This window comes from Astatotilapia calliptera, chromosome 5, assembly GCF_964374335.1.
Source record: "Astatotilapia calliptera chromosome 5, fAstCal68.1, whole genome shotgun sequence".
In the NCBI taxonomy this organism is placed as follows: domain Eukaryota; kingdom Metazoa; phylum Chordata; class Actinopteri; order Cichliformes; family Cichlidae; genus Astatotilapia; species Astatotilapia calliptera.
In genome coordinates, this window is record NC_137426.1 from 2,889,990 (window position 1) to 2,902,074 (window position 12,085).

A 12,085-nucleotide genomic window follows, 5' to 3' on the forward strand; every position below is an offset into this window, starting at 1 on the left:
ATCTCTTTCAGCAGTACTTAGCTTAAGTCACTTTGATGATTTAATGTCTTGTTGTACAGCTTCCCAGCTGTTTCTGTCGGTGTGTAAAAGATAATTCAATCTTCTCAACAAGTGCACTGCCTGCTGTCAGAGACGTGTTAGGCATGCACGCTCATTTATTTATCAGTCTTAGCTCTTATCTGCCCCAGAGGACTGACATCATTTAGTCCAGCCCCTCTGCAGGAGACTGGAGCTCAAACTATCTGGTCCTGGGTGAGGAACCAGACAAAGAGTGATTCAAATGATTTGCCATGGGAGACCCTGCCAGGGGCAAATCCCCCCACCCCTGAAAACATATATATATATATAAAAATCTCCACCACAATAAAGTAGTGATCGTGGTAGTGAACATGGAAATGTCGAGTGTTAATCAGACCTTTAGAAATCATTGCTGTGGCGCTGTGAGCAGATGTACACACAGTGCAGCAGCTTCTGGAGGAAGTAAGAACCAGGGGGCAGAAAAATCTGGCAAAAGAAAATAAAAATGGCAAATGTTTGATAAATCTTAGAGAAAGCAAAACAAATGAAAATAAAAAATATATCGTGATGTCTCACTGTGAGGAACTCAGACTTCTTTAGACCATGTTGGAGGTTTTCTTGGTGCACTGTGGAGTTTAAATATGTGAATTTGTTTCCAACTTCACTTTGAAAAGTAAAATATTATAGTTCCTTAAGTTTTCTCTCATAAATTTGCAGCTGACACAAAGATTTTACATTTTTATGTTTGAGAAAACTTTTATTTCCATATCTGGATTTTAGGTTTTATGCCTCGTTTTTCCAACTAGCTGCAGCCTGATAAAGAAACCACAAAGATGGACAAGTGTGTGTTTGTGTGTGAATGCTGCAGCAGCCTGATATCACATCCAGGCAGCAGCTGGATTTACATACAAAAAGCATCTCACTGTTTACTTTTTGTATCCACTGCTTGCAGCTTCATTCAGTTAAAGAAACCTTACCTGTCCCACATTCATGCTTACTTTTTAGATTTAGCAGAAATACCAAACACTGATGCTGCTGAAGCTAAAGTGCTATGATCTCCACAGTCTCCTGTTAATTCATTTATGCAGCCTGTAAAATATGTGACCTCAGAAAATATTCAACATCCCGCATTTATGTGCTTGACAAGAGAGGCTTTCTTAGAGGCACAATTTCAGCCCCAAATATAATTTCTCCTCTGGTCTGTGGTGCTGCTTGTCCGGTGAGATAGTTATGATGCGAGCTGCCATGTTTTAGAGCTGCAGAAATGTCTGTTGCTCTTCAATAGACAGGGCTGAAAAATGAAGCTGAGGGCAAAAAACTGCAGTTCCTCTTAAAAGCAAGTCAGTCCCTTAGACTTCCTGTTAACTTTACAGCAGGAAATAAACATTCTTACAGCCTGCTACAGAAATTATTCAAAGCTTTTACCCCGTCGTGCCAGCTGTCAGGAGTTAATCTTTACATAATTACAAGAAGTGCTTTGAATACATCATCATTACCATAGATTCATCTTTACCACATCAGGTCCTTTTGTAGCAGCCCTGCAAGCCAATCGTTTGCTTTGTATTTAACTTTCGCCTTTAGAAATAAAGGACACGAGTCGAGCAGCTTCATAGTCCAGCTCATGAACCTGCTGTGCTGCTCTCATTGGTGAATACTCTTAATGATGATGAGCTTAACAGGTAAACAAATGAACGCTTACATTAAGCTTCCCTCTACAGCAAACAGGAAGAAAACAGCAGGGCTGCACATCCCACAGGCACCAGTGTCTTTCACACACATTAACCACTGCTCCCCTCAGGCAGTGATGGAGTGAGTGTTTAACTCCCATCTTTATACATTAAAGGTGACACCTCCTCTATGAGGACGAGCGGGGAGTGATAAATGAGTCCGCACACGTCCACACAGGTCGTTAGTCTTATGTGTGTCAGCTTAAAATGTGTGCGACACACCGCGCCTGCTTCGAGATTACGGACGTTTGCATCTTTGTTGCATCTTTACAAATAAAACAACCATGTGCGCTGGTGTTTGACACATATTAGTCTGCATTAACATGTCTCTGCTGGTCCAGGTGACATCCGTAACGACCTGTACCTGACACTGGAGCGAGGAGATTTTGAGAGGGGAGGGAAAAGCGTTCAGAAGAACATCGAGGTGACCATATATGTGCTTTACGCCGACGGAGAAATCCTCAAGGTAGGGAAACGTTCCTGCTGTAAAAAGCCTTCTTTTGTCCAGTTAGTGGCACATAATATAAACAGACGTTCAGCATCTTTCTTCTTCTAACAAAAAAACAAGTCTTTCATCAGTTTGAAGTTGTGCCTAATGTTAAACTTTAGGCTGGTTTATAGCAGTAAGTTTCTTTAAAGGCAGCAGAGAATTTGTAGCTCACAGCAAACATGTTTCTGGTGTTTTGATGGTTTAGTTCAAGTTTAGAGTAGAATTAGCAAACAATGAAAACACCAAAGTCACATTAAAACACACTAAGTAACAGCTGCAGCAGATGAACCACTTCAATGTTTTTTGGAGATGAAATGACCTGTTTTATTGGACTGTAAGAGTAAAGTAGTGAAAATGTTGTAAGTTAGAATAAATGAGCAGTATAATCCACTATCAGCTCTTTTATGTGTGTGAAATCCACGTTGTTGACCGTGCACACTTCAGTACATGCTTTTAGTTTCTGTGCCGGTCTCATGATTTCATGGGTACCTGCTGCCCCCTGTAGGTTCAAACCTCATATAAAGAAACTAAAACACTTTAAAGCAGTAAAACACCAGGGCAAACATCCGCCTGCTTTACAGGTGAAAATAGAGCAACAGGACCGCTGAGTCTTTGATTTTATTTATTTTCTGCTGTGTTTTACTTGCATCTATTTGAAAGACTGAGTGTAAACACAAAAAATATTTTATGAGCTGGAATGTGCAGAAAATAGGTTTAAATGTTAAACTAATTTATTCAAGTCAGAGAATGTTGCATATAATTAAATGTTTGCTTGATGCATAAAGTTAAAAGATTAAAACTAATAAAACAAGTTTTAAAAAGAGACTTTTCCATCTGATTATATTTTGTATGATGGATTATGTAGAAAAAGTAGAATTGGGCTGAAAGATCTATCACTTTATCACCTCTTCAGGTTGTAAATCGTGTTTTTAAAAAGTAACTAAGTAACTAAGTAATTAATTACTTTTGAAAATAAGTAATCAGTAAAGTAACCGGATTACTTTTTGGGGAAGTAATCAGTAATTAGCTACTTGACCAACACTGCACACAAGTAGTCTCAGTGATAACAAACAATATTACTTACAGATGATTAACAGAGGTGAAACTGCCCAATGCCAGCATACGACTGTCTGTAATAACTGTGTATTTTCAATAGTGTCTATAACATCTTGCAGGCTACTGTCTGCTATAACAGCTTGTATGTGGATGGAGGTCAGACCCTCCACTGAGCATCGTATGAAGGATTACACCAACATGTCATCCGCCTTCACTGTGCTGCCCAATAATAATCCTAGAGAGAAGGAAGCCCCCCCCCCCCCCCCCCCCTATTTTAGCCAACTTTAGGGTTTTATATCTAATTTGGAGCCTTTTACCTTGTCATATGTGTCTGACAACATTTTGTCCCATTGATTAAATTGTTTCTGGCTTATTTCTATTGGCACTGTTTGAAATAAATATAATAATTTGGGTAGTATATTCATTTTATTCCAATCTATTCTCAAATATAAACTTAGGTTAGATTAAATTCCATCTCGCTATATCTTCCTCGATTTTCTTTTGTATTGGTGAATAATTTCTTTCTAATAGTTCTGTGAGATCCTTATGTATTATAACTCCCAAATATTTAAAATACTGTGAGGAAAGGGCACAAAAGAACCTGCGTAGACCACATGATGGATTCAAACCCAGGAACCTTCCTGCTGTGAGGCAACAGTGCTAACCACTGCTTGGTATTTTTCTGGTGATTCCCAAAAAAATAGAATTTATGTTCTAAATAATTCCTGTACTAATTTTACATCAAATATGAGTGCTGGCTCATGACTTTTGCACAGACTGAATGTAAGACAGTGGTTCACATCTCCATCAGTCCCTGCTGTCCAGCTCTACGTCTAACTTTATCTCTCCGTTGGATCCTATTTCCTTGGCACGTTCTGCTCCTGGCTTTTCTTGAGTTTTCAGATGTTTTAGTTTCCCTGCAGAAATGAAAGAACTGGTTCAACATTAGATGTTCTTCATCGTCACTTAAGAACATATGATGAGCTCAGTGCACTGATATGACCTGACAGTGTGAAACTAAAGCCTTTTTTAAAGTATGCAGGCAGGCTGAAAGGCCGTCTATTTGAATTAGATATAATCTTCATAGCCTGCGACACGTTTCTTACATGTTACGATGAATCTGACTGAACTGATCACTACAGAAGAGTTGTGTCAGAAACAGCTGAGCCAACAAAGGCACAAGTGGAGTGTTGGACCCACTCTCAGTGACAGTAAATGCATTTCTCTGTGCTGACGATGAGATTTCAGAGATGTGTGATCAGGAACTGAGGTGAGCTTATTGAAAAGCTCATTAGCAGATGATCAATAGTCTGAACAGCCTGAGTCAAAAACAGAGAAAACTGCTGTTCTGCCAAAATTTAAAAAAAAAATAAATTAAATTTGAATGCAGTTGATCAGAGTAATCGCATCACTAACCAGCCGACTTCTGAGTGATGTTTGTGTTTGTCTCGTTGGTGGCACCTTTGTCCGATGTTTCTCCACACTGGCTCAAACTTACAGGCTCTGCAGTTTGAGGTTCACGTTGGAATGAGTCTGTAGAAATAAACAAGTTCATGCTTCAGTGTTTTTCATAAATGTTATCATTTAACTTCCAACTTTTCCACCAAAAACAAGCCAGCCTATCACACCTTTCTTAAAGGTTCCCATTCAAATACGTTTCCACTCCTTGACTTCGCTTACCTGGAGGACCCCTTTCAGTTGACCTTTGAGTATCACTCAAATGTGTTGTGTGCACAGCTGGCCCAGGTGTTGGTGCGTCACGGCTGTTGGGGCCGCTCTGGTCCACAGTTTCTCCAAGTGTTACTGCAGTGTCACTGATCTCATTGTTTGTCTGCTTCTGCACATGCTCCGTAGGACTGCATCAGTCTGGGTTCAGGTGAGCCCAACGTGCCAGAGCACCGCTCCTTTGTGCTCTACCATAACAACAGCCCGCGATGGAGCGAGGTGATCAAACTGCCGATTCCCATCGACCGTTTCAGAGGGTCCCACCTGCGCTTCGAGTTCAGACACTGCTCCAGTGAGTGTGTTACTTGTGTTAATACTGGGGCTGTCATGGCTAATGGGATGATCCGTGTGGAGAAAATAAATGAGGATCCAAGCACAGGCTTATTGTAAAAATAAAACCCAGAACCGTGTAATAAGATGACAGATGCATCTGCATTTCTTGGCATGCAGATGCAGCAGCTGGCTGCTCACTATAATCCTCCCAGACTGATTAGGTGCTGCTTCAAGCAGGTGGTGACATTTATAGAAAATATATCTAAATATAACATTAAAAGCATAACCAAGTTACTCTTTGACCTTCTTATATGCAGGCTGTATCACTTTGTCTACAATAGTGAAGTAATGAACTGGTTTTCTGAATACATCTCTAATAATCTGAGAGACATTTAACCTCGGTGCTTTTTGACCGAACACTCGGTGCGTTTCTCCTCTCACATGTTCCTTCTTCGTCATTTTCTCTGCAGCAAAGGACAAAGGGGAGAAAAAGCTGTTTGGTTTTGCCTTCACGCCTCTAATGAGAGAGGATGGAACTACTCTCTCTGATGAGAGCCACGAGCTGTATGTCTACAAGGTCAGCTACACTAGAGCTTTTCTGTTTCCTGGCTGCTACTCATCAGCCTTCATCACACGTTCGTCATTTATTCTGCAGAGGAGTCTTTCTGTTGGCTGATGATTGCAGCAGAAATGACAATATTTAGTTAGTATATATGTGAACTGTACTTCAGTAATCTCACAGTATAACTATAAAGTTCACTTTAAATGTTGTGTACACTTTGTACATGATATCCACAACACCTTTACTGTTGCTCACCAAAACTGTACAGCAGGTCCAACTCCAGGCCTCAGGGCCGTGTCCTGCAGGTTTTAGATCTCACCCTGGGTCAACACACCTGAATCAGACGATTAGTTCATTAAAAGGCCTCTGGAGAACTTCAAGACGTGTTGAAGGGGTGATTTAACCATTTAAATCAGCTGTGCTGGATCAAGGACACATCTAAAGCCTGCCGGCCCTCGAGGCCTGGAGTTGGACACTCCTGCTGTACAGTGTTCACACACAAGCTTCATGTTTGCAGCTTTTGACTCAGTTTTGCAGCTACACTTTGTCAATGAGGTGCACAGATCTATTGTAAGCGCTTTCCTTCCTTCCTTTCCTCCTTCTCGGTGTCTCGTGTCCTCAGTGTGATGAAAACACGACCTTCAGTAACCACGCCCTCTACCTGGGGCTGCCCTGCTGTAAGGAGGACTTCAACAGCTGTCCCAACATCCCCTCCAGCCTCATTTTCCAGCGCAGCATGAAAGAGACCTTCTGGATTTCCACACAGCTCTCCTCCACCAAGCTCACCCAGAACGGTACGCAGCTGATCTGCAGCCGGCGTTTGAGCCGCTCGTGGATAATGTGCTTAAATATGCACGATTACACGTGAGAATTTCAGACTGTTACACAGAAAAAGGTGTTTTTAATTCCACTGTCACCAAGTGTTTGCATATACGGGCTCGTATGATTGTTGGCGTTTCTTTCTGATATTGTAGTCGTAACCTGACATAAAGCAGCTTGAGGTGACAGCATTAAAGTGAGGAAAAACTGTCACCATCTATTATGGTTCTGGCATACAGACACCTGCTTTCAGCCGTTGTGCTGCGCTAACAGTGGCTTCCTCATTTATGACAGTTTTTACTCCGTTGTACATATTAAACGGCTGTTTTGCGGCTCACAGGCTGAAGTCTGAATATGAGCCTTTTTCCATTTTTCCTGGTGTTTGACATTCCTGTTGTCTTCCAGTGGACCTCTTGGCCCTGCTGAAGTGGAAGGCCCATCCCGACCGGGTCATGGACATCCTTGGACGGCTTCGGCATGTCAGCGGAGAAGAGATCGTCAAGGTGAGGTTTGAAGTCGAACAGGTGGGGAGATTGTTCTGTTTAATATGTGTAAACACTTGTATCGTGGATCATCATAATATTCTGTAGCTGTGCCAGATTTGCTGTGTAAGACATTTGCCATGTTGCTGGGCAGGACGTGTTTGTTGGTGATCTCTGAGGTGGTTTGAGGTGATTTTTTAAAGCATGTGTTAAAAGAGCTCTACAGGTGTTGTAATACTCCTGTGGTCCCATTAACATTAGCTTGTAGACAACCAGCAACTGGGAGGATACCATGAAAAGGTTTGATTCTTTAAAAATTGTCATGTGGTGTTCATAAATAACTAATAACGGAAAATTTCTTTCCGCCATTATGTAAGCCATTTTCCTCAGCAGGACTTTCAGCAGCTGTTTACTAAACTGAAGACATGTCATTGTGTGTGTGTGTGTGTGTGTGTGTGTGTGTGTGTGTGTGTGTGTGTGTGTGTGTGTGTCTCAGTTTCTTCAGGACATTCTGGACACCTTGTTCTCCATCTTGGATGACAACACAGACAAATATGGGCCGCTGGTTTTTCAGTCATTGGTGAGTGTGGCGTGGGCAGTGCACGAAGAAGGAGAAAATAAAGTAAACAAACAAAAGTAACAAATAATGAGTTTCATTAAATTTAATAATGAGGATTTAGAGACTTGCAGAAGAAACAATCTAATACAGATGAGGCTAACTGTCAGTTTCAGTCCCACTGATGTCATCCTCTGAGTTACTGGAAACAGGAGCTCTGACACACCCTAAACCCTGAAAGCTGAAAGACTTCTTATTCTGTCATTTTTTTTACTCTAATTTCAGTATGACTGTGCAACAGGAATAAGAGTTACAGTTAAATTTGGAAAATGTGGGTGGGTGATGAAAGAAGGTTACGCTGTAACAGGAAAATAAAATACTGTGGGGTCATGATCACATGATCACAAAGAAAGCACTAAAATATAAACAATAACCTGGTGCCTGCACATCTGTAAATACGAGCTGAACAACAACGTATGAAAAGCTCTGTCCAGTCAGAAGCTTCAGCAGGACAATGATCCCAAGCACAGCAGCAGACTGTCGATGACGATGAGAGAGATGAAGTCATTGCTGCATCGTGTGATAGACTTTCACACACTGCCTCTGCACTGTGGCTCAGTTTGTGTTTCATAAGTAATGACATGGTATAAAATGCTATGTGTTCAGGTTCCTCTGAGCTTCTATTTAACTGCTCCAAACATGAGGGCTAGTAGCACCATTTCCTTTTTAAATCTCTTTATAGCTAAACCCTTCGCTTTGAAAGAGGCCGTACTTTTTTCACTGCGACTGTAAATTATGATTCATTTTCTGTGCATTTAAGCGTCACTCAAGCATCACACTCACTGATCACAGTCTCTGTCTGTCTCACAGGTGTTCATTATAAACCTGCTCAGGGACAGTAAATACTACCACTTCAGGCCGGTGATGGACACTTACATCCAGAAGCACTTTGCTGGAGCGTTAGCTTACAAGTGAGTGTTGCTCTCTAACTAACAGCCTGATTGATTAAAGTGTGATTGTATATTCGTGTACACGTCGTTTGCCTTTATTGCAGTTTGACTTCTCCTGGATTTATTTCATCACGGTGGCTCAAGGGCATCAGAGATAAATACAGTATGGAAAACTGGCGTAGGATTGCATGCTTTTCATGCTCATTTAACTTTGACCTCATCCAGATATATTACATGAGAAGTTTTGCTTTTAGTAAGAGTCTGAAAATTAGTTTTGCACTGACTAAATATTTTATAGAGGATGAAACAAAGATCTCGATCTCGGGTCGACTGGCAGAAAATAAAAAAAGACACATATAGTTATTATAACTGCACAAATTTTAGTTTTTCAGGTCTTTGTGATGTATTTCCGTACATGTTTGGTCCTGCAGAGTGCTGCGACTATCACAACAAAAGGAAAATCTAAGCATTTATTTACAGAGCCATCCTGGGCTGAACGGGTCCTTTATTAAAGTAATGCTACGTTTGCACTCCTTCCAGTGCAGAGAATCAACCCTGTGTGGCTTTTTAAATGTGTTTCAGGGAGCTGATCCGCTGTCTGAAGTGGTACATGGATCGCTCTGCTGAGGTGGTGAGGCAGGACCACATACAGGAAGCCATGAGGGTAAGAGCTCAGTGCCACCTGGGTGGAGCACTGACCTGAACACTGAACTCCGAATAATCAAACACATGAAGGGCTGTTGGCATTTTTCATCTCTTCACTGAGTTTTATATAACAGTCTTCACCATAAAGGCTTTTTAAACAAAAAAACACCTTTTCAACTTTTTAATTCCTCCCACTGGACGTTCTTCTCAGGTAAAATATGACTGCATGCATTCAGAACTACATCAGTGACGTAGCAGAGCTGGGAATAGATGCACCATCCCACACAGATGTGCAGAACGTACCACATTTAGTAGACAAACGCTGCTCAGCACGTTAAAATATTTATCCGACTCAAGCATCCATCCCAAATGGGTCACACTGTCATGTAAAAAGTGGACGGCGTGAATTATTGAGGACAGCTTTGACACATGCTGCAGTCTCCAGATTTATCTTTTATAAACTGCGTCCAAGGAGTTTTAGCCTGTTTCTGTCTGCTTTATTCTTCCACTAACTTTCTTAACCATTGCTGTAAACAAGGAGCAGCCCAGATGCTGCAGATGTTTCTGTCCTGGTGCATCCTGGGATCTCTGTCCAGATACAAATAGGATCTTGTCTCCTGCAGATGTGATAAAGGCGTAAGCTCCAGATGAAAAGAACACTTTTAATTATCTGTAGCTGGTAGGTTTTGCAAAAAGAAAAGGAAAAAAAGAAAACAAAACTAGACTTAAAGCCAGCAAACATTTTGAGTAAGCAGTCTTCAGACTTCAGAATTTGATCTCACATCCTGATAACCACGCGTTTCACCAAACCAGCCTCAGTGGGGATTTCACAGTTTGTAACTCAGACATGCTTTTGACAGATTCCTGGCAGCGGACAGGCCAACTGCACTCAGGCCGTGGGTAAAACCAACACAGGATATCAGCACAAACAGCTCAGACAGAGGTGGAGCTGTGCATCAATGAGTCTCGCAAACCCACAAGAACAAGAGCACGAGCTAAATGAGCGGCCGAAGTTCCCCCACAACCATGTGACAGAGTGATGAGTTTACAGTTTTATGTCTTCTGTGCATTTGCACAGAATGGCACAATGTGGAAGTATAAAAACGAGATTAATACACTGAACTAAACTAAAAACGAAAACTGGTTGTGAAGCAGTAAAAAAAAGGAAACTAGAAAAACAAGCTAACTGAAAATAATGTCGTTAAATAAAATTTACAGGAAGTCTTTTTAAGTCTTTGTCAGTTTGGTCATATTTGTCACTAAAAGCATCGTTGGCGTTCATGTTATTAAAACCTGGACAAGCTACATGATTGTGAGTCAAAGTTTGTGTTTTAGTCTCTGTTCTGAACTCTGAGGAAACCCTCCTGTTCATTTAAAATAAGTAATCTGATGCTCGAACTAAGAGAAACTAAAGCTTAAAGTGGGAATATTTCATTTAACTTAAATTACCCATCCTTTAAAAAAAGTGTACACGGCTCCCTCGCTACATCGCGGTTCACTTTTCGTAGCCTCGATGTTTCGCCGATTTTTTTAGTGCAATTTTCACGTTGTTTTTTGTTTTTGCAGCGCATTGCGTTCTGCGTCCTGATTGGCTGTAGACCATTTTCAATCAATCTCGTGCCGTGTCTCCTGTACTGCACAGAATGCGTTCAGCTTGTCAATTTACATAAATCTTTGCAAGACAACAAACACAACAGTGTCGACGTCAAAGGATTCTAAGGAGCATTAAGTGAAACAAAGTAGTCAGATAAGTCAAACTTCACCCAACTCATTCTTCTTGCTTCCTTTACGTCCGTACCATTGATCGATAAATGTTGAATTCTCTGGCAGCTGCTCTGTTCCCGGGTTCTGGACCTGAAAACAGGGTTTTATCTTTGGTTTCTTTAGCATAGCATAGCATAGCATCTTTATTTATAACGCACTTTACATCCAACAATGTTGACCAAAGTGCTACAAATATAAAACAGAGAGGAAACAGTTTAAATTACATATATATATATAATACTGGACGTATTCTTCTACGAAGGTTTGAACTTTAAGAGTTTAAACGAGAGAAATGTGTGAAAATGTTCATGCCTGTCTGAGAAAAGTGTATAAAGTGTGTAGTGAGGCGGTTTCACAGCCTTAAAACATCTATGATAGTTGTAAAAAACAAAACGTTCGCTACTTCGCAGATTTCACCTTTCGCAGGTTATCAACATCCGTGATAAACGAGGGAACACTGTACTCCTAAAACATTTGAGGTTTGTGTTTCTTCTAGAACAAAAAAAAAGAAGAGTGAATATTTCATGCTTCTCTTTTCTTTGTTTGCACGTCCTCTCAGGCTTTGGAGTATCTGTTCAAGTTCATCATCCAGTCTCGGATCCTTTACTCTCGGGCCACGTGTGGCATGGAGGAGGAGCAGTTTCGCACCAGCGTCCAAGAACTCTTTCAGTCGATCCGCTTCGTGCTCAGCCTGGACAGCCGCAACTCCGAGACGCTCATCTTCACTCAGGTGAGGAAACCTGCTGCAACAAAAACATTTTTCTTCCTTGTTTATGAAGCAGACAAAAATCGTTTATTGTTGTGATTTTGATGTTGAAACTGTTGTGTCGTCATAGTTTACAGTAGACAGCTAACAGTAAAATGTACTTTAGTTTAGCTGCTTCCCATCTTCTTGTAGTTGCCTTAATCTGACTTTTATTTCACTTCTGTTCCTTTTTCCACTTGTACCTCGCATCTTTCCTTGTTTCCTTTCCTCATCTTCTCTTTCAATTTCCCCTAAATCTTTGCTCCTTCAATT

At 41.0% G+C, this 12,085-nt stretch overlaps 1 protein-coding gene across 12 annotated transcripts in view; it reads left to right on the forward strand.

Annotated features, from left to right (window-relative positions):
- Positions 1-12,085, forward strand: part of LOC113021787 (dedicator of cytokinesis protein 3-like) — a 227,761-nt gene that overhangs the window by 187,684 nt on the left and 27,992 nt on the right. For all 12 annotated transcript variants that reach the window (XM_026166506.2, XM_026166511.2, XM_026166507.2 and 9 more), the window contains 9 exons: positions 2,087-2,211; positions 5,146-5,308; positions 5,760-5,866; positions 6,474-6,645; positions 7,076-7,173; positions 7,649-7,732; positions 8,579-8,679; positions 9,241-9,322; positions 11,627-11,797. In XM_026166506.2, the coding sequence (XP_026022291.2) occupies positions 2,087-2,211; positions 5,146-5,308; positions 5,760-5,866; positions 6,474-6,645; positions 7,076-7,173; positions 7,649-7,732; positions 8,579-8,679; positions 9,241-9,322; positions 11,627-11,797 (1,103 nt within the window). The remainder of the gene's footprint in view (positions 1-2,086; positions 2,212-5,145; positions 5,309-5,759; positions 5,867-6,473; positions 6,646-7,075; positions 7,174-7,648; positions 7,733-8,578; positions 8,680-9,240; positions 9,323-11,626; positions 11,798-12,085) is intronic.